Source organism: Lissotriton helveticus, chromosome 12 (assembly GCF_964261635.1).
Source record: "Lissotriton helveticus chromosome 12, aLisHel1.1, whole genome shotgun sequence".
Classification (NCBI taxonomy): domain Eukaryota; kingdom Metazoa; phylum Chordata; class Amphibia; order Caudata; family Salamandridae; genus Lissotriton; species Lissotriton helveticus.
The window spans coordinates 861,520,933-861,543,842 of NC_136073.1; the positions used below are offsets into that span (position 1 = coordinate 861,520,933).

The following is a 22,910-nucleotide window of genomic DNA, read 5'->3' on the forward strand; positions in this document are numbered from 1 at the left end:
TCACTCAATCCCAACTCAAAAGTATTTCACAAAGAGAAAGCATTGCACCCATTCCCATGTCTTAGTAAACATACACTAGGAAGCATATAACATCCCTGTTTCGTTGTCATAATAAACATCTGTTTCAAAGGAGTACAGGGCATCTTTGAAGTGTGTGTGGCATATTAAAAGATAGCAACACATGGCATGAGGTTGAACAAGGACAGCAGGGAAGAAGAAAAAATAAAAGTAGTGCCTTAACCACAGCACAATCAGTGGAAGGACGGCAATCAAGCTGAAGCAATCAGTACTTGGTCCATGCTCCAGCCGAAACAAGAGGATGTGTAGCCAGCACATGCTGGCCAATTAGAAGGAAGCAGATGAGAGTGACAATGAAGCCAACGAATGTTAAGCAATGGGTGGGCTACAAGCCCCTTGTTGCATCCAATAATTCTAGCAAGCGAGAGTCCATGCGGCACACGAGCTGGCGAGGCGACACCTAAAAAGGGTGAGGTAATAGAAAGGATAAAACAAATACAATAGATGTCTCACCTTATGCTGATCATTGAGTCTATGCTTGGCTAGTTTGGGGCAATGTGTCATGCCCTGTCAAGCTGGCTGTGTTGACAGAAGGTAGGGCATTGCTTCCTGAGTTTGTTGAAGCCCATGTTTTACTATTATAAATTGACAAGTAATTGTACTCTGGTAAATCTTTTTCCATTCACATTAAGTTGATTTACTGTACAGCGCTGGGACGCACTGAATTGGGAGCCCACATCTCGAAAAAGTAACAAGTAAGGCACAGACAACACCTCAGATCTGACAAAAAGCAAGGCCACCTCACCCCCCAACCACTCTGCAGAAAGTGAGGCACACTAATTCACCACTGAAACAGCAGATAAACAACACTGTTGAGCTCCCATCTAGTGCAGCAGAAGTAGATTGCCCTGCACAGAAGCTATCTGGAAATTAGGGTAGCTTCAACTACTCCCTTCTCTCTGGCTTGTTTAGAGTGTAAGGTCTCTAGTGGTGTTTGGGAACGCCATAGGCGCCGCATTAATTGATAGCAGTCTTGAATCTATGGATGGCACTTCAGAGAAATATCAATGTCTGTCTATCTATCTATCTATCTGTCTGTCTATCTATCTGTCTGTCTATCTGTCTGTCTATCTATCTATCCATCTATCTGTCTAGATGTCTGTCTATCTGTCTGTCTGTCTGTCTGTCTGTCTGTCTGTCTGTCTGTCTATCTGTCTGTCTGTCTGTCTATCTGTCTATCTATCTGTCTATCTGTCTGTCTATCTATCTATCTATCTGTCTATCTGTCTGTCTATCTGTCTGTCTTTCTGTCTATCTATCTGTCTATCTGTCTGTCTATCTATCTATGTGTGTGTTGTGTATCCATTGCACATGGTACGTTAATTCTGGATGTATGATTGTCCTAAAGTATGAATATTTATTCTTTCTCCTTAATTATGGACCTATACTTACAACAACCAGAGGGAATTAAAACCGTACCCTGCCGCTCCCAGAAACCGAAGTTCCACCCCGATTCTACCACACTCATCCAGCCCAAGCGATCCCCATAAATATACAAATTTGCTGTTCAGATTGGGTGTTTGAAATTTCATAGGTACCCTAACCAGTTTACACTTTGGAATTTCCTCTAGCCTTCTTTCTCATGGGCCCTGTAGCACTTATAACCCGCTTTCCCTTTGCTCTTCTTTTGCTCTCAGTCTAGTGGTTCTCGGGTTATTTATCCCACTAAGACCCAGGCACTTACCTTAGGTCATGGGCCTTTGCAGGACGTTTGCTGCTGGGGACTGTGGCTCTCGGTGGCTGCTGGGTTGCGCAGTCCTTGTTACTATGATCCACGCCTCGTGTCTTCCTGCGGTTGTCGCCCGGACCTCTCGTCTTCTGCTGCTGTCCTCTTCTCTTGTCAAGGACCAAAAGCAAAGTAGGTCTTCAGAGTGCCTTTTGAGCCACACTGTCACACTGCACAGAATATTAACCATAAAAAGGTGCAAGGGTTACCCTTTTGAGGGTCACTCCTAGGAGGAAAAACCTACCAAGGGAAAAAAAACAATCAATGATGTAGTTTGTAACTCAATTGGTATAATCAGCAAAGCACCAAACTTCCTCTGACATCACAAAGGAGAAAAGAGACAGGTCAGAACTACTTCAGAATATTAAAAAACAACAGCAACTGATGCCAATCAAGACAATAGATTAAAAAAGATTTCCAAAGGAAGAATTCTATCTTGTGAAACAAATTAGAGGCAACATTTATTACAAGGGGGAAAAGAGCCTGACAAAAAGAATTCTGAGAACTAATGCATTGTGACTCATATTGCATTTTCAAACACCATTTTGCATATGCATAAAAGGGACCTGGTCTCATAGGAGGAGATTCCGCCACATCCAGACAGTGGACGTTCTAACCACATTCTTGGTGGACAATTTCTGTCTCACCCACTGAGGCAATTCAATACTCAATTGCACATTTCTCTGCTTTCGCATGAGATTCATAGGGCAGTTCATCTAAATGTATCCTACTCAAATGTAAAGACAGATTGATGCAAATGTCTAGCAACATTCTTAAACACCGACTGCTTTCCTCCACCAGGGACGGGGACGGCCACCAGGACTCCAGAGACAACTGTCCAACAGTGATAAACAGCGCACAGCTGGACACCGACCGAGACGGACTAGGAGACGAGTGTGACGATGACGATGACAATGATGGGATTCCAGACTACAGTCCTCCGGGGCCGGACAACTGCAGGCTTGTTCCTAACCCATACCAGGAAGACTCCAATTGTAAGTATTCCAGGTTTGAGGAATTCATAGATGAGCTCACAAAAGACTTTGAGTTATGGGTCCGAATTGTATATCTTTCAAACAGGGTGAATTCAGAGTGGTGGGATTCCACCTGATAGGCATATGTTGTTTTAGGGGTATAACAATGCATATCCTGTGCATCCCATGGCCTTTGTATGTCTGCAAAGTGAAAGAATCTAAAGGAGCTTTTACAACATCCTCATCGTATGCAAACTATGTTTTGATAGGCACGTCTCAGATAACTGAGAAAGCAGCTTACCTTAAAACAGATCAGTTTTTTAATCTTTCAGATGCGGCAATCAGGTCTACAGTCAACCAGAGAATCAACTATAAAATGCACAATTAGACTGAGGTCATATAAGGGTGCAACTAATTTGACCAGAAAGCAGGAAAATTGTCTCAAAGAATGGATATAAGCCATCACTCACCCAAGGGTAGCATTCTTCATCATAAGGCCACTCCTCACACCACAAACATATAAAAACAAGGGAACAGACTACAAACTCGGTGGAATGGTTGGTGAGCACTTGAGTAATGGATCCTTTGAAGATATTGGTGTGGGATGAAGGATGCAGAGGATATGGAAAGCGATTAGAACTACCTCTTCATGGACCATTAAAAAAGTGTATTCTTTTACCTAGAGTTACCCTCTGGGGGCAAGAATAAACATGTATTTTGTAGCTTAAAAATTGAAGGTTAAAAGAATGGGGTTTAATTCAACACACTGACGTGGTCAACATGTTTCTGCATATATCACAGACCCTATGAAAATGTGTATAGGTATTCTTCAGGACCATGAAATGAATCACTCTGCCAGTATTATCATTTACAAGGAAGATAGGAAGCAGTGGTTATCTCAGTGTTATTAGTACACTGGTAACTGGACCATCTCTGAGTAGGGTAACCAGCCTCAACTTGGGCAGCAAGGGCGAGGCACAGTTAGCGCTTTTGTAGTCTCTACCCTCCAATTTGGTGCTGTGCCATGCCGAGGAGGCCAATCAACCAGAGGCAGTGGCATCGGAAAAGAGTAAAATGTGCTATCTTGTATTTTAGGACACAGGTACACTGAGAAAGTAAATCCTAGTACAGACTAAGGGCAATTTTATAAAATAGTTAATGCTACCCCTGTCTTTTATTAGCAGGGTTATTATAATTGAACACACTTGTTAATTCAAACTCTGTAATACATTATCCAAAAGAAGAAGTAGCCGTCAGAAAGTGCATATGTAATTTTACCTAAGATAATAAAGCTCATTGGATGCAATTGAAAAAGTGAAGGTACACAGTCGTGATCACACTGGCTGCAGGTGAACATCTCTCACGCAGCTAAGCTCCACGGGCTGTGATTGGTTGAGGGGTGAATAATCCATGGTAGTGTCACTTATCTTAGTCTGTCCAACACATACTCACCAGAGCAGCCCCATCACCCTTTGTGAGATGCCAACTTGCTAGAGGAGACTTTTCTTAGAACCATATATGTAGACACAACTATACATAAATGCGGTTTTCTAAATAAATGTTTTCTTAAGTCAAATAAATATGCATGGAGTCATGTTGTGAAATGTGTAGAGGCAAGGCCTGCATCAGATTTGAGTTTGTATGTAATTGCATTATCTCACCTAGGGAACCCTGGGTCCACCACTAAGATATTTTGGCTTATCACAAGACATAATCTCAGAAACTTTTCTGCGGGCCTAAATTATTAGAAAAACACCGCTGATTTCAGACAAAAAGTTTTGTCATTTAGTTCCAACTCCTGGCTTCCTATGTGTGTTCCTCCTCGTTGGAAAGAGCGGGTATACCGATTGTCGCCCTCTATATCTGCTTGGAATTCCGTCCGACTGCTTTTGAACTCCTGCCACTAGTATGACTACTGATCTTTAAAATAAACACCTTAAGCAGTTCCACTTATTTGTAGCGGTTTACTATATCTATGTTGTGACTTACTATTATTACATACTCTTCACTGATTTACAGCACCCTAAAGTAAGGAATATTCTTTTAGCAAGATATAGTTTATTTAAGATTAAAGTTAGATGACAAGAAATACTATAGAAAACCATTCCTATAACAGCTGTGTGCTTAGGAGGTACTGTATGGTAAAACTGTGGCTGCTGCAATATTCATCTAGGTAAATAAAAGAGAAAATAGAATTAAGCAGAAGTGTAGTCAAGAAATGTGTATTATCTTACAAATGCAAATCAAGGTAGTTAGACCTACTGAATTTTCCATCATTCTTAAGTCTGTTGTTGAGTTTTTTTCAAGTTGGCTTGGCAAGATTAGGCAAGTGAGCCACTCGTCCATGGAAAGCTTAATTGAACAGCTCCCATGTCGGAGATTATTTTAGCGACTATCCAAAGAGCAACAAATCATTTGTCACTTCAGAAGAAAACCTCACAAGATCTACATTTGTGTATATTTTTATCTAGAAAAAAATTCCTTTCCGCAAAATTCAAATCAAGTGTCTGTGTAAAAAACGTATACATCTATCTATCTACCTATCTATCTATCTGTGTGTATGTATATATATATATATATATATATATATATATAGATACACACACACATATACACACACATATACACACACACACACATACAGCGTTGTCTTTTTTACACCCTCAACAGGGGGCATCTTTCTTCCAGAGGCAGCGTGCAGAATTTCACTAACATTCAGACATTCAGTGTAGGTACAAAAATACTTTAGTATTAGGAGTTGTATGTTTGGAATACTTTTCTTCATATACACCTACAACTTTCATCCACGAAGAGGGTTTGGAGAATCATTTAAAAACAATCCTCAGTCTCTGAGAGTTTTCGCAAGACATCTCATAGCCTTTTGAAGAAATAATTGATACATGTTGGAGTTTTCATTGTAATTCTAGAGTGGAGCAATAAATGTACAAAGTCTCCACATACAAATTCTGACTTATCAATAAAATATATAGAAGCAATGCCAGGTTTAAGATGGTCAATACATGCTTCCCTTTTAGGGATATCCTACTTTTTCATCATTAGAGAAGTGCATCACTATATTCCTGTCCCACACTTGGCACACAATGAAGATTTTGATAGGATTCACAAATCTTGTTCGACAGAGTCTGAACAGACCTCCCACACTCATCTCAACATAGCTCCGCTCATCCACGACCAAGCACAAACAGCAGGACTGTACACTGGAGGGAAAGGGGAGGGGGGTGAGAGTCAGAAGAATCAGCTGGAATGGTGCAGTGTTGTCAACCACGTCTTCGTTGTAATTAAGAGGATTTAAAATTGACTTTTCTAAGGTGAATGCCAAACGTATACTGAAGGTAAATAAAACAAACAAAGGTTTATGATGGAGTAGTTTCTGTCCTGTAACTCCAGTTCTGTAGTAGGGGTATCTCTGTTATAGTCATAATCTAGTGAATAGTCCCGCCCATGTGCGTGGACCCCGGAGCAATCAAAAATAATCTCTTACAGTGTCAAAAAATGCAGAAAATGCATAGACACTTAAGAGAGAATTTAAAGACAGATAATGCAGCCAAAAAAGGCTACACTGTCCAGTACTTCAACTAGAAATTCCACCATAAAATCCACAAAACAGCAAAGCCTGTACAGATTTCCCTTGCTTAACAGCAAAATCCCTCAGGAATGATAGAGAGAAGAACCTGGACAGACAAGCCCCATAGGCTGCCATTATGTGGCTTAATTAGGATACTGTGCCTTTAAGGAACCTTCCAGAACCTTCTCTCAGTATCCCAGAATGCATAGCAGGTCCAACTTAGCCTCAGTTCTTTTCGAAGGCGTAGGAAACGCCAGACCTGTAGCATTATGATCATGAACAACACTCCACCGGGGAGGCGGGAGGGCGCTTATGACTATAACAGAGATACCCCTACTACAGAACTGGAGTTACAGGACAGAAACTACTCCTTCTGTAGTAGGGGATCACTGTGTATAGTCATAATCTAGTGAATAGAATGGCAAGCCCATCCCCACACCAAGCGGCGGTGGAGAGTAAAATAACGCCACTACTGTGCGAACAGATTCCGCAGCGAAGCCTGCCCAACCTGAGCGTCTGCCCTGGCATCAGAGTCCAGGCAGTAATGCTTAGCAAAGGTATGGACCGACTTCCAAGTGGCCGCCTTGCAGATCTCTGCAATGGGAACATTACGGAGCATAGCTGTCGTAGCAGCCTTGCCCCTGGTGGAATGAGCCTTAGGTTTGCCCCCTAAGGTCTTATTAGCTTTGCAGTAACACAACTGAATGCAGGACACAATCCACCTAGAGATGGACTGTTTAGAGGTAGCAAGACCCGTCCTGACTGAACCATAATTGATGAACAATTGGTCTGACCTACGAACATCTTTAGTCTTATCAAGATAAAACTTCAGCACCCTCCGCACATCCAGGGAATGTAAAGACCTTTCCGCCGGAGACGAAGGATTCTGAAAGAACGTAGGCAAAGTGATAGTCTGATTGATATGAAAATCAGAAACAACCTTGGGAAGAAACTTAGGGTGAGTACGCATAACAACTTTAGCATTATGAAATACAGTATAAGGTTCCTGGCAACACAATGCCTGAATCTCACTCACCCTGCGGGCCGATGTAATGGCCACTAGGAACGCCGCCTTCCAGGACAGGTGCTGCAACGAAGCCTTATGAATGGGTTCAAAAGGCTCCTTCATCAATCTGGACAGCACCACATTCAAGTCCCATGAAGGTGAAGGAAGCCTGACAGGAGGGAACACTTTCTTCAAGCCTTCCAAAAAATCTTTGATCACAGGGATCTGGAAAAAGGAAGTCTGTGAAGGGCCTTTCCTGTAGGCAGTCAAAGCAGCCAGATGAACCTTAATGGAATGGACATTAAGGCCCGACTGCGCCAGATGAAGCAGATATGGAAGGATGACATCTTCCTTGCATGACGTAGGGTCATAGTTCTTAGACTTGCACCAGATGCAAAACCTCTTCCACTTGTAAGCATAGGAAGTCCTAGTGGAAGGTCGCTTAGCCTCCTTCAGTATGCCCATACAATCCTCTGGGAGATTCAGATGGCCATATTGCACTATTTCAGGAGCCATGCCGCCAAACTCAAAGACGAGAGGTTGGGGTGCACCATCCGCCCCCCGAACTTCGTGAGAAGGTCCGGCCTGCACGGCAGCCTCATGTGAGGAAGGAGAGAACGGTGAAGCAGGTCCGTGAACCACCACTGTCTGGGCCATTCCGGGGCAATCAGAATCATTCTCGCCCTGGACTGGGACAGCTTGATGAGAACCGCCGGAATCAGGGGAATTGGTGGAAAAGCGTACAGAAAGCTGTTCGACCAGTTGATCCATAACGCGTTCCCCAGCGTCCCTGGTTGGTAGTACCTGGAGGCGAAGCCTCGGCATTTGCTGTTGTCGGCGGTGGCAAACAGATCTACGTCTGGAGTTCCCCACCTTGCGAAGACTTCTCCTAGTACTTCGTCGTTTATGACCCATTCGTGGTTTTCCTGCACGATTCTGCTCAGTTCGTCTGCCTGAACATTCTGCACACCTGGCAGATGGGTGGCCGTTATCGACAGTCCTCGAGCCAGAAGCCAGTGCCAGATCGCCTGCGCCTCCTGCGACAGAGTGCGCGATCTCGAGCCCCCCTGCTTGTTGAGGTAATACATCGTTGTCGTGTTGTCCGTCTGAACAAGCAGAGAGTTGGTCTGAAAGGACGGATGAAAGGCCTTCAGTGCCAAGTGAACAGCTCTCAGTTCCAGGAAATTGATGTGGTACGTGGACTCCGTCGGGGACCACGTCCCTTGAATTTGCAGGTCTCCGGAATGCGCCCCCCAACCTTGGAGAGACGCATCCGTCACGATGGTCTGTGTGGGAATGTCCTTGTGGAAGGGAACGCCTCTGAGGAGATTCTCCTTCGAGCACCACCACTTCAGAGACTGAAGAGCATGTAGAGACAGCCGTATCCTGTCGTCCCAAGAACCTCTCCTCTGGTCCCACTGATCCTCCAAGCACTCCTGCAGAGGTCGCATCTGTAGCCGTGCGTGAGGAGTGAGAAAGATGCAAGAGGCCATCGATCCCAGTAGAGAAGACACGGTCCTCACAGTCGTAGACGGAGTTTTCATGAGAGCCTGAGCCTTCCGAACGAGTGATAAACGTCGCTCTTCCGAAGGAGACACGCTTGCTGACAGCGTATTGATGGAGGCCCCCAAGTACTGGATGCACTGCACCGGAATCGGGACCGACTTGGACATGTTGATGTGCAACCCCAGCTTGTTCAAGAGAACGCACGTCTTCTGGAAGTGTGCTCGAGCTTCCGAGAGGGAGGAGGCTTTGATCAACCAATCGTCCAGGTACGGGTAGACAAACACCTTGTTCTTCCTCAGGTGTGCCGCTACCACTGCCATACATTTTGAGAATGTCCTGGGTGCAGACTTCAGTCCGAAGGGTAGCACCGTGTACTGATAGTGATTGGTGCCGACTTGAAAGCGCAGAAATTTTCTGTGTTTGCATGCAATGGGCACGTGGAAGTATGCGTCCTGTAGATCTATGGCACACATCCAGTCTCCCCGTTGCAGCTGAGGGTAGATCTGATGCAACGACAGCATGCGAAACTTTTCTCTGCGAATCCACTTGTTTGCCTGCCGCAAATCCAGAATGGGCCTGAACTCGTTTTTGTCCTTCTTGCGGACAAGAAAGAACCGAGAGTACAGACCTCTTCCTCTTTGAGACAGAGGTACGTCTTCGATCGCCCTTTTCCTTAGCAGAACGTCCGCCTCCGTCTGAAGCTCGCGCAGTTGATACTGCGAGCTGACGGGAGGAATCGATGGAGGAGGGCTGGTGAAACGTAGACTGTATCCATTGCAAACAATATTCAGCACCCACTTGTCCTGAGTAATTTTTCTCCACTCTGCCAGAAAAAATTGAACGCTTCCCCCCACCGGAGCGGGTAACGGACGAGGGGGAAGTAACAGCTCAGGGACGGGACCCGGCCGGGCCCTTGGTCGCGGTAGAGGACTGTTGACGACCTCTACCACCCTGTCGCTTCTGGAAGGGCTGCCTGTACTGCTGCTGCTGCTGCCGCTGTTGATGTTGACCAGCAGACTGCCCCCTTCCACGACCCTGCGCCCCAAACCGACGCTGGTACTGTCGGAAGGGTTTCTTTTCCTTGGGCTTTTCCAGGCCCACTGCCGTCAGGGTCTCCGCTTCGGCCTTCATCCTGGCCATCTCATCATCCGCGTGCTTCCCGAAGAGGGTATCTCCGGAAAACGGGAGATTCGCCACGCGTTGCTGTGCCTCCGGTTTCAACGATGTCAACCTGAGCCAAGCATGGCGTCTCTGGTGAATCCCGTGGCAATATCCGTGCGCGGACAGCAACGATATGTCTGCTGCGGCGCCGATGGCCTGATTAGAGACCAACATCCCCTCCTTGACGATCTCCACAAAGTCCTCCTTGCGGTCTCGAGGGACGAGGTCTGCGAACTGCTCCATCGAGTCCCAAAGGGACCGGTCGTAACGTCCCAGCAAAGCCGAGTCACTGGCTGCCTTCATGGACGAGGCGGATGTCCCACACGCCTTGCGACCAGCAGAATCGATCCACCGGCTCTCCTTGTCCGGAGGCACCGTGGACGCAGGGGAGGTGGCATGAAGCTTCCGAGCAGCAGTCACGATGACTGAATCCGGTACCGGGTCCTTCCTCAAGAAGGCTGGGTCTGAGTCCGGAGCCCTGTACTTTTTCAGTATCCTGGAAGGTACAGATTTCACCGTTGCCGGCGTCAGGAATAGCTGTTCGGCGGGCTCAAGGAGCCCCGGCACCAGAGGTAACAGGGGGCGAGACAAGTGCCTCTTGTGTAAAGTCTCAAAGATTACCGAGGTAGAAGCCGTAGGCGCTTCAACCTCAATGCCCAACTTCGCCGCACCACGCAGGAGAACCTCCTGAAATGTGCTAATATCGTCTATCGGAGACACCCTAGTCTCCGGCGAATCGGACAGCGTGGGCGAGTAGGAACGGGTCCCAGACGGAGAACGTGACCTGGACCGACGTCTCTTGTGATGGTGCCTGGATCGTGATGAAGATCCGCGGCCACTCCTCGACTTGTCCCGTCTCCCCGAGCGAGACCTCGACCTCTTGGGCCTCGGACGCTCCTTCGGCCTCCCAGGGTCAGGAGCTCCAGGCTTCTTAGGAGTCTTCTTCGGAGGCGTCGGGAACTTAGGCATCGACACCCCCCTCGGTGGGATCGGGGGTGGAGGAGCAACCGGACGCGGGTCCCGCGGAGCCGGCTTCGGAGGCGGGGTAGGGGCCTTCGGAGGAGGACCCTTCGGCACAGCCGGCCGCGGAGGAGGCGTAGACGGCTTCATCGGAGTATCCACCCCGGAATGCGCCGGTCCCGGCGAGCCATCACCTCTACCAGAGAGTGGGGAGCCCCCCACAGTCCTGGGCCTGTCCTTAGGACCTCCAGACGCTGAAGATCGGTGTCCAGACGACGACCGATGTCCCCTCGACGTCGAACGGTCCTTCGGCGTCGACCGAATCACACTCCTCGACGTCGAACCGTGTCTCCGTCTCGACGTCGACCCCGACCAGATCGACGAGCCACGAAACCTCGACGACGGGCGATGGTGCCTCGACGGCGACCTCGACCTCTTCGCCGGTCTCGACGTCGACTTCCTGGATCGCTTCGACGGCGAACCTTTGGACCTTCTCGACGTCGACCTCTCCGACCTTCTCGACGTCGATCTCCTTGACCGTCTCGACGTCGGCCTTTTGGAATGCTTCGACGTCGACCTCTTCGGCGCCGGAGATGCCTTTCGTCTCGACGGCGACCTTGACGACGAGGATCCCCTCGACGACGATGTCCTCGACGGCGAACGGCGGTGTCGCCTCGACGGCGAGCGCCGACGCCGGGCCCTCCGATGTCGATCACTCGACGCCGACAGCGACGACGAGGATATCGACACCGGCTTCGACGGCGGCCGGAACACGTTCCTCGACGTCGACGGGCGACGTTTTCTCGACCCAGAGCCCTGGGGAGACCTGGAACTGGCCGTTGACCGTCCCCTCGACGTCGTGGTCAGCGCAACTGACCCAGACGGAGACCTTGGGCGAGGGCTGGTCTTCCTGCCCCTGGGGAGCCCCCCAGAGGCCTCAGCATGGGTAGAAGGAGCCCCTCCTGACCCACCTCGTGCCTTCAGCTTTCTCTCCTCAAGTCCCTGAAGCCTGATCTTCTTCCTCTCCTTCAGGGTCCTTCCAGAGAAGCTTCTGCAGATCCTACACTCCTCAGGGATGTGGGAAGAGGGAAGGCAGAGAATACAGACCTCATGGGAGTCTGTCTTGGCCTTCTTTCTTGAGCACTCAGGGCATTTGTCGAATAATGCAGGCATTATGGACAAAAAAGAGTGCAGAAACACAGAAAGAAAGTCACCAGAGTACTTTAAAAGTACCAAAAATCGAAATCAGTGTAAAACACTAACAAAAACCCTTGAAAGGGAGAGCTCAATGCTCCAGGGTCCTGCTTGCAGGAGCCGGAAAAAAGAACTGAGGCTAAGTTGGACCTGCTATGCATTCTGGGATACTGAGAGAAGGTTCTGGAAGGTTCCTTAAAGGCACAGTATCCTAATTAAGCCACATAATGGCAGCCTATGGGGCTTGTCTGTCCAGGTTCTTCTCTCTATCATTCCTGAGGGATTTTGCTGTTAAGCAAGGGAAATCTGTACAGGCTTTGCTGTTTTGTGGATTTTATGGTGGAATTTCTAGTTGAAGTACTGGACAGTGTAGCCTTTTTTGGCTGCATTATCTGTCTTTAAATTCTCTCTTAAGTGTCTATGCATTTTCTGCATTTTTTGACACTGTAAGAGATTATTTTTGATTGCTCCGGGGTCCACGCACATGGGCGGGACTATTCACTAGATTATGACTATACACAGAGATCCCCTACTACAGAAGCTGCACTTACATTGAAATACTTTGAGAAAGAGAAATATTGGTGAATATGCTAATCGGCTTCATAATGGTGTGCCCCAGGGAACACAAACCACAAACTAGGAAAGCCGATAACAGCAACAGTGGAATCCTGGCACGATAGCGAACCTGGAATTCAGGGAGCAAGAGGGAGAGCAAGCACAGCAACCAATACCAGTAATCCAGAGGCCAGATAGATACAAGGCAACCATTCAGCAAACTCAACCAAATAGTAATTGAAGAGTCAAAGTTCTGGCAACCGGTCAGCAAACAGTACCAAACCATAATCTAGACAGCAGGTCAGAATTCTGGCAGGAATGTGAGGGAACCGAAGGAAGTGAGCAGGGAACAAAACAACGAGAGGTGAGGGACGCAACAATAGTGAATGAGCAAAACTGAGCAAAAGTGAAGGAGCCAATACAACACAGAACAGTTGCCAGGCACCTCCCCAAAGGGAGTGGATAGTTTAAGCAGCGCTGCTACCAAGCATGACCTGGAAGTCCCTCCCCTTGACCTCCACCTGTGATGATTCTGACACCACGGCCATGTCCTCTAAAGCAATCATGATTTCTCAACCATATTCTGTGGCAACGAGTTCTAAAAGCAAATCTACGAGTCTGCATAACTCCCTTATTTTGTCAGATTACAAGCTAACTTCATTGTGTCTAGTGAAGAGATTTGTTGCCACTGTTGAAGAATGAACTTCACCAGACCACAGCCTTTTCCTATTTTGAATATTTGGTTTAATAAAATAACAATGAACCTTGAGTCGAAAATGAGATCATGTCATTCTTCTTCATGCGATGTCATCAAGTCATGTCACGTTTTCGGTACCTATAATTTGGGTGAAATTGAGCCACTGATTTTTACCATAAGGGATCTAAGATGTTCAGAAAACCTGGAAGGTTTTACCACTCATTTTCTCCGCATTTCTATTTATCAGCAAATGGAATTGGAGATGCTTGTGAAGGAGATTTCGACAGAGATTTTGTGATCGATCGAATCGATGTATGCCCTGAGAATGCGGAGATAACATTGACCGACTTCAGGGCCTTCCAGACTGTGGTTTTAGACCCGGAGGGCGACGCACAGATTGACCCGCACTGGATTGTTCTCAACCAGGTAGGAAACAAGTGAATGTTGTATAAAAATGTATCACTGAACGTTTTGAGCAATCCCCTGCCAGGGGTAAATCTCCAACCATTTTGAGGGTGGGAAGGGGGGTCAGAGAGCAATTTTTAAATATCCACAGATTCATAGTTTGGTGGACGCTCACAGACCCTTAAGGCAAACAACGCTTTGGAAGGCCCACATCTTGCATGGGGATTTACTCTTGAGTAATATTACGAAACTATAGAGTGATATTATCCATCAGTAAAAGGTTTTATGATTACAACTCCATATACAATTGCACCATTTACACCTGCAAGTCTACATTATGCCTGTAAGTCAAAAGTACGCATTCAAAGGTCTGCGTGAATCAAGCCAAAGGATCTAAAGATCCCACTCAACACCCAAGTAATGTCAGTGTGTGAAATTACTATGATGATCTCATTCGGCCCCTGGTGGGTGTGCTGCGTGTATTTATTATTGGCAAGCCTTACTTTACAAAAAGAGGTTTCAAGAAGCCTACCTTGATTAGTTTGTTCCCACTGGAGAATCTGAGGAGAAATGCGTCTATGAGCACAGTTATGTGTTTTTGCCTTCTAAGAGACTCTTCCAATCCATGGTTATCAGAAGCAAATATGTTTGGAGGAGGGATTCACTTAGTAATGGCCAAGATGAACTTTGAAAAATGTGCACAGTGCTTAGAGGAGAAAGTAATCATAGGTTTTAGTCAGGCAATCTTCAAACTAAGGTGGAGGAGAAGGAGGCAAAGAGCCTCTTTTGAAGTAGAAATAACAAAAAACATTGGTCTCTTTAGCGGAGTGCCACACATCCAAACTTTTATATTTAAGAGTCTCTGGGGTTCTTGGAATACTAAAAGTAGGGGTGGGCGGAATTTGCGGAATTGCGTTACGCAAATCTCCGCGAAACAGTAACAAAATCCTGTGAACACGCAGAAATTCCGCAAACACGCGGAATTGCTTGTTCACAATGCTTTTTTCCTGTTCGCAACCGCTGTTTGCGAGCTTGGGGGAAATATCTCGCGAACATGCATTTTGAGAACGCGAACAAGCAAAAAATTTCACGAAGTCGTGGAACGCAGAATTTTGGGTAATTTCGCACTCTCCGCGGAACGCAAAATTACTCAAATTCCGCAAATTCCGCGAGCGGAACGGAATTTAATGCCAAGGCCTAACTAAAAGTAGGTTTGCTGTCGACAGCAAACACTCCCGCAACTCTGCCACAGACCACCAGAAAGGAGAGCGTTGGACATACTGGGGCGGATGACCGCAGATGAGATTTAGATCAGACATCAGGATGTTTCTTGGGGGTGTTCACTCCATTCTTCCTCTTGCGTCCGGTCATATCACCGCTTTCAGAATTCATTCGATAGTCTTAATATTGGGTGTACGGTCTTGGGCAGGAATTACGATGACCATCTTAATGCTCCTGTGTATAGACTCCAATTCTATTGGTAACAGATGTTTTCTTTTAATTTCTGTACCTGTAAATTCTTCTGCTTTCATGTAAAGGGTCTGCTAGCCTGACGGGTCTTGTTGGCGCTATACAAAATTGCAAATAAATATATGTAAGTACCTTAACCCCTTACTGTAGCTGTTTGGGTGTAGACAAAGAGATGTTCCTAAGGTGAAAGGAGTTTCGTGATGAAGGCTTGTCAAAAGTTAGTGTGAGTCTTGGGTCAAAACTTAAAGCGAGGACCTCTGGAACCTTCTTCTTTTTTCTGGCAGGTCCCACAAGCACCTTTTTCTTTAGTATTTAAAAAAAAAAGACTGCAGGGGACAAGACTACATTGATCCTGTGCAATCTAGTAGACTGGCTACATAAGCTGCCTTATTAATAAGGAAGATGGAAGGCTTGCTTACAATTAAAATTCTATAAATAAATGTTGGTGAAGGAGACAAGGTTACTGGAATGCCTGGTCGTGGTCATGATGCCCCCCTGCCGCCCACGTTGTGGAGACCCAGCAGCAGGGACGCCAAAAAGGCAACAGCTTGCAGGTTGAAGCCCCCTCACCTTCATATTGTTTAAGCCTTTCTGCTTCTAATAGTATTTCTTTGGGGCACTTGTGGCTGAGTATCCATGTCAATGCTGGCAGACTGTAGCGGAGATGTATTCTAGGACCAAAGTTGCAAACCTCTGACCTAGGAGACGGGTTCCAATCCCGTTTTTTGGCCCTTGACCCTTAAACGGGTGATGTGAACCTATCAGATCGCTTGATTTTATATGCACTGAATTTCAAATGTTTATAATGAAAATGTACATGCTGTGAAACTGAACTCTCTCATTTACAAGCTTCTCTCATCTTCACATCTTGATTATTGTAATCCATCCTTAACCATCTCCGTGACCCTTACTGTTTGAGATTCAACGCCGCCTCCTATTTATTCTGCTCCTGCTACAATAGCAATGTTCACTCCTAAATGCTCTGCTGCTATGTCAAATCCCTAAAATAAATAATATATAGAATTACAGACGACTAACAGTGAATAACAGGGATGTTTTCCACCAAGACACTGGGGGTGACGTCAGATAGACGAGAAGAGCAAAGCTAGAGTTGTCTGTGATGTCACTCAGAACCCAGAGGTGACCAATAGCCCCATAATTACTCTCACCCATCACTTTCAACAGCTCTGAAAGGGTAGAGACGTCAAGGGTTAGCCATACAGAACATGGGCTCACCTACCGCTGTCCCCCGCTCAGTTATACCCGGTGTGCTGCCACCCACCCCCTCACTCCCCCTGTGGATGCCACTCCCCTATCCTACCTTAATTGAAGGAAATTAATACCTGGCATCCTGCTGTTAGAAAGGCGATCCCAGGGGGGACAGAAGGTGTCTGACTGCCCGCCCCGAGACCCACCTCTCGGTATAGAATAGGCCGAGCGCCGTAGGGAGGCCTCCTTGGCGAGGCTCCTCTCCTACAATCGTAACAGCTGAGCAATCACACTACTTACAGATGGACACCACACAGGAGGAATATTCACAAGAATCTTTATATAAGCAATTAAGGCAAGTTCTTGGCAGGATAGCAGGGAGGGATCGAGGGATCCGTAAAGTCTTGGTTTCGGGGATAGGGGTAGCGGGACAGTCTCAGCACCAACTGGTGCGTGAATAGTTCAAGGGGTCAGGCCGCGACAGCGTCAGCAGGGCCTCGAAGGTGGTTCAGCTTGGTCAGGCCGCGACAGCGTCAGCAGGGCCTCGAAGGTGGTTCAACTTGGTCAGGCCTGCGACAGCGTCGGCATGGCCTCGAAGGTGGTCCAGGTAGGTCAGGCCGCGACAGCGTCAGCAGGGCCTCGAAGATGGTTCAGCTTGGTCAGGCCGCGACAGCGTCAGCAGGGCCTCGAAGATGGTTCAGCTTGGACAGGCCGCGACAGCGTCAGCAGGGCCTCGAAGGTTCCCAGTGCAAGAGTTCGGATCAGGATCAGCCGCGACGAGGTCAGCAGGGCTTCGACTCCAAGATACAACTGACGCCCTAATCCGGGGCTGGCCCAGATATAGGACTGGAGTCCTTTGATGTCCGGACCCTCGCGCCTGGGGGTCAGAGGGGCCTGGATGAAGGTGTCCAGACACCCAGCAGGGGGGTGGAGCCAGCGCCCAGGAAGGCTGGAGGGCGATTGATACCAGGCGTCCGGGGACGGCTGGAGGCCCATCGAAACTCCCCTTCTCCGGGTTCCGCCAAGTGGCCCCTCAACCACCTGGGAGGACCATGGTGCCTCGATGTCGGGGCTTGCTGGGCCGGGCCCAGGGAAGGCTGCGGCCACGTGCTCGGGACGTGATGGCCACAAGATGGCGTCGGGCCGGACATGGTGGCCTGGCATGGGCGACCGTCCGGCAGCGTTGTTGAGCGGGGACCGCCGGGGCACCAGGAAGGGGGAGAGCTGTAGGTTGCCGGGGAGGCTGCTCTCGCTGAGGGTTCGTGAATGTTCGTATCAGGGGGGTTGATAGTAGGTTGATGGAGGCCCGAGGTCGTCCTGGGCCCACCATGCGGGAGGGGTCGGACCACGCCACGAGGCCGTGTCCAACACACGTCCCCTCCAGCTGAAGGCGGGGAGAGTCATCCATCTTCCTGGGGACTCTCTTCGTCGAGGCGGAAAAACCGGGACAGGCCATGAGCGTTGGCGTGGTCGTTGCCAGGGCGATGCTCCACAGTGAAATCCATCCCTTGGAGGGAGATGGACCATCGCAACAGCTTCGGGTTTTCGCCCCACATGTGCATCAGCCACCGTAGGGGCCGGTGGTCCGTCTGCACCCGGAAGTGGGTGCCGAAGAGGTAGGGCCTGAGTTTCTTGAGGGCCCACACGACGGCGAAGGCCTCTCTCTCGATGGTGCTCCATCGTTGTTCTCTGGCCAGCAGCCGCCGGCTGATGAAGGCCACAGGATGGTCAACCCCCTCGGGGTCAATCTGAGATAGGACCGCCCCGATGCCGTGCTCCAAAGCGTCGGTCTGGACTACGAACTCCCAGCTGTAGTCAGGGGCTTGGAGCACAGGGGCGGTGCACATGGCTGTTTTCAACGTCTCGAAGGCCAACTGACACACGGGTGTCTATTGTACTTTCTGTGGCCGGTTCTTCTAGGTCAGTTCTGTGAGGGGCCCCACAATGCTCCCATAGTTTTTGATGAAGCGCCGATAATATCCAGTGAGCCCCAGGAAGGCTCGGACGGCGGTCTGGGTGACTGGGGGCTCCCAGGCTGTGATGGCGTCAATCTTAGGTCGGAGGGGAGCCACTTGGCCGCTCCCCCCTTGGTGTCCCAGATAGGTCACAGACCCTTGGCCTATCTGGCATTTGCTTGCCTTCACAGTTAGTCCGACCCGTCGGAGGGCCGTCAGGACTTCCCAGAGGTGCTTCAGGTGCTCGGCCCAGTGGAGGCTGTACACCGCAATGTCGTCTAGGTAGGCGGCACTGAATTCTCCCAGTCCCGCCAGCACCTTGTTTACTAGTCTCTGGAAGGTGGCCGGGGCGTTTTTCATGCCGAAGGGCATCACTTTGAACTGAAAGTGACCATCGGGTGTGGAGAAGGCTGATCGCTCCTGGGCGCCAGGGGTGAGGCCGATCTGGCAATACCCAGCTGTGAGGTCGAAGGTACTGAGGTACTTGGCGGCTCCCAGGCGGTCGATTAGTTCGTCGGCCCGGGGGATGGGATGTGCGTCGGTTCTGGTAACAGCATTCAGTCCCCGGTAGTCGACGCAAAACCGGAGTTCTGGCGGGTTGCCAGGTGTGGTGGCCTTGAGGACCAGGACAACTGAGCTGGCCCAGGGACTGTCTGAGGGTTCGACCACCCCCAGGGCCAGCATCTTGGTAACTTCTGTTTGGATGCAGGCCCGAACTCGGTCGGGAACTCGGTAGGCCCGGTGTCGCACTGGCTGGCTGTCCCCGGTGTCGACATCGTGGACACACCACTGGGTAACCCCGGGGGTGAGGGAGAACAGGTCAGTGAATTGTCCCAACAGTTCTTGGCAATCTCTGCGCTGTGCGGGGGTTAGGTCGGGGGAGAGAGAGATCCCCTTTACGGAACCGTCTTTCTCCGCGCACGTTAGGAGGTCGGGCAAGGGCGCGGAGTCGTCTTCGGTCCCATCGTCGGTAGCTAGCAGCAGGCTTAGTTCTGTGCGGGCGAAGTGAGGCTTGAGCCGGTTGGCGTGCAGAACCCGGAGGGGGTTCCGGGGAGATTCCAGGTCCACGAGGTAGGGGACGGGGCTCTTGCGCTCGATCACTTTGAAGGGGCCCGACCATTTGTCCTGGAGGGCACAAGGTTCGACCGGGGACATGACCCAGACCTGCTGGCCCGGCTCGAACTCGATGGATGAGGAGTTCTGGTCATACCAGCGTTTCATGTCCTCCTGACTGGCCTCCAGGGTGGCCTCCGCAAGGGCCCGGAACTTCCGAGTTTGGTTTCGGAGGGTCAGGAGGTACCGGTAGACATCCGGCGGTGCGTCTTGAACTGTAGTTTCCCAGCCTTCCTTGACCAGGCTGAGAGGACCTCGAACAGGGTGCCCGTACAAGAGCTCAAAGGGGCTGAACCCCAGAGACTTCTGTGGTACCTCCCGATAGGCAAACAAGAGGCACGGCAGCAGAACGTCCCATTTGCGGCGGAGGGGCTCTTCTAGGCCCTGGATCATCCCCTCGAGTGTTCGGTTAAACCGCTCCACAAGTCCATTCCCTTGGGGGTGATACGGGGTGGTGAACTTATATGTGACCCCGCATTGTTGCCACAGGGACCACATAGATTTTGAGATAAAGTTCGTGCCCCGATCGCTCACGACCTCTCGGGGGAACCCCACTCTGGAGAAGATCCCCATCAGTGCTCGGCCCACCACGGGAGCCGTGATGGTTCGGAGGGGGATGGCTTCGGGATAGCGGGTGGCGTGGTCCACCAGGACAAGGATGAAGTGATGCCCCTGCGATGTTTGGGGGTCCAGAGGCCCCACAATGTCAATCCCCACTCGCTCGAAGGGGGTGGTCACTACTGGAAAGGGTTGGAGCGGGGCCTTCACCTTCCCCCCGCTCTTTCCGCTGGCTTGGCACGTTGGGCAGGTGCGGCAGTGGTTGTGCACATCGTTGCGCATTTTGGGCCAATAGAAGTGGGTCACCAGGCAACTGTAGGTTTTGTCCTGCCCCAGGTGCCCGGCGAGGGGCACATCGTGTGCCAGGTTCAAAAGGAAGTCTCTGAATCGTAGGGGGACCACTAACACTCGGCTGGCCCCCAGCTCGGCAATTTTCTGTTCACTGTATAGGAGGCCGTGGTCCCAGTAGACCCAGTGGGACCCCGAGGTGTCCCCGGTAGCTTGGGCAGTGGCTTGCTGCCAGGTCCCCTCGAGGGAAGGGCAGGTCTTCTGTTCCTGCCGGAACTGTTCTCGGGTGGGACCACCCTCTTGGCGCCATTGGGCTAGTTCGGGTATGTCGCTGAGCTCGGGGCTGTTTCCGCGGTCGGGCTCCGATGGTCGGGGCTCGGAGTCGGATTCTTCGCTGTCTGCGGGTGGTGGTGGCTCGGGCCACTCCGGCTCTTCGGTTGGGGCGGCCTCGGTCGCCGCCGGGGCTCGGGCCGCCATAGATCGGGTCGTCGCGCAGACCCACTCTGGTAGTCCCATCATCCGGAGGTGCTCTCTCCGCTCGACTTGGGCCCAGGGAGAGCTCTCGAGGTCGTTTCCAAGGAGGCAGTCCACGGGGGCGTCGTCCCGGACGGTCACCTTGAGGGTGCCCGACACTCCCCCCCACTCGAAGGGGATTCGGGCCATCTGGCATAGAGTTTCGGAGTTGTCGGCCGCCCTCACGGGGCATCGTACGTCTGGTATGATCTGTTCGGGGGTCACCAGGTGGCAGCGGACGGCCGTCACACTGGCTCCCGTGTCTCGGAGGGCTTCGGTCCGCCGTCCATTGATGTGGACCCACTGACGGTACTTTCGAGTGTTGCTCGGTAGCGGGGCCTGGGGGACCATGTCTCTTTGGCCCAGGCAGGCTAGGGCCATGGCGGCCGGTTCATATTCTATCTGATCTTCCTCGTAGACCTCTTCGTCCTCTTCTCCCCCTTCTCCCAGGGCTGCAGCAGCGAACTGGCGGGTCGGAGGCCCAGTGGTGCCGGGACGCTGGTTCATGGGGCAGAGGGGGTCACTGGCATAGTGACCTGGCCGCTGGCATCTGTGGCAAGTAATGTTCGGGCGGGGCCCCGGCCGTGCTGGGGGGGTCCCTCTTCTGATCAGGGACGGTGAAGTGTTATTCTGGGGGGACCCCCGAGGTGGACTCCGGCCCGGTGCCGGTGGAAAGTCTCGGCCCCGGTTCTGGCCTCCTCCGCCGCCTCGCTGGCGGGGGTGCCTCCGGCCGTTCGGTCCTGTTTCTCCTATCGGGGTCCGGGGGACCCGGGTGCTCACCCATCGATCAGCCTCGACGGCGAGTTTTCGGGGCTCGGTCAGCTTGCTGTCGAGTAGATGCTGTCTGAGCTCGATGAAGCAGTTGTTGGAGAGGTGCTGCCAAACGATGAGGTCGAACAGCTGCTCGTAGGTGGCCACTTTGCTGCCCTTTATCCATCCTTCCAGGGCCCTGCTATAAAAGTTCACGTACTCGACCCACGTTGTACCGGGGATTTTCTTGCAGTCTCTGAATCTCTGCCGGTACATCTCGGGGGTGAGGCCATACCGGACGAGCAGGGCGTCTTTCATGTGGTCATAGGAGGACATCACGTCCTCGGCGAGCTCTAGCAGGGTGTCTCTTCCTTCGCTGACGAATCTCCCCCATAAGCCGGCACCCCAGTCTTTTCGCGGGATGCGGTGCGCGGTCATGGCAACTTTGTACGCCTTGAACCATTGCTGGATATCGTCATTCTTGTAGTACTCCTTGACGATATCCTTCGGGATGTGGACCTTCGGGTCGGCAGGAGGTGGAGGGTTACGGGCTACCGCGGCGCCAGCCTCTTCGATCTTGGCTTTGATCTCTAGTTCTTTGAGGCCACGTTCGTGTTCGTACGTGAGCTTTTTTTCTTCCAATTCCCTTTGCCTTCGCCTTTCTTCCAGATCTCCCTCTAATCGCAGTTGTTCAAGGGCCATTTTCTTCTCTGCTAATTGGAGTTCTCCGTCCAGCCGGAGTCGGGCGAGCTCTAGTTCATGGAGCCGACTCCTCTCTCGCTCCCGGGAGTCTTCGTGGGAGAGGCCCGGTTCTCTGTTGTCGGTTCTTTCTCCTCCGGGGGCTATGACGGTACTCACGGGTACTTCTAGGACAATGTCATTGTTCGTTTGGGGGGTGGCCGTTCCGGTCTCTACCCAGGTTTGCAGCGCTCCTTTGAAATCGTCTTTCGTGTTTAGTCCCGTGGTAGCGATATCCAAGTCTTTGCAAAATTGTTTAAGTTCTTTATGGGTGTATTCCTCTAATCGTTCCTTCTGGAATTCTGTGGTGCTTCCGGCTTCCTTCGTAGTCATCGTGGTTGTGGGTCTCTGTTAGTAGTGACGTGTTACTCGCTGTACGATTTGCGCGGGCTCGGATCCCGTCGCTTGCCACCAATGTTAGAAAGGCGATCCCAAGGGGGACAGAAGGTGTCTGACTGCCCGCCCCGA

General features: G+C 50.5%; 1 protein-coding gene across 1 annotated transcript in view; it reads left to right on the top strand.

Moving 5' to 3' along the window:
* The window catches only part of COMP (cartilage oligomeric matrix protein), a 153,376-nt gene that overhangs the window by 89,880 nt on the left and 40,586 nt on the right, over window positions 1-22,910 (top strand). The window contains exons 13-14 of the mRNA XM_078671385.1: window positions 2,606-2,799; window positions 13,691-13,869. Coding sequence (XP_078527511.1) covers window positions 2,606-2,799; window positions 13,691-13,869 — 373 coding nt within the window. The remainder of the gene's footprint in view (window positions 1-2,605; window positions 2,800-13,690; window positions 13,870-22,910) is intronic.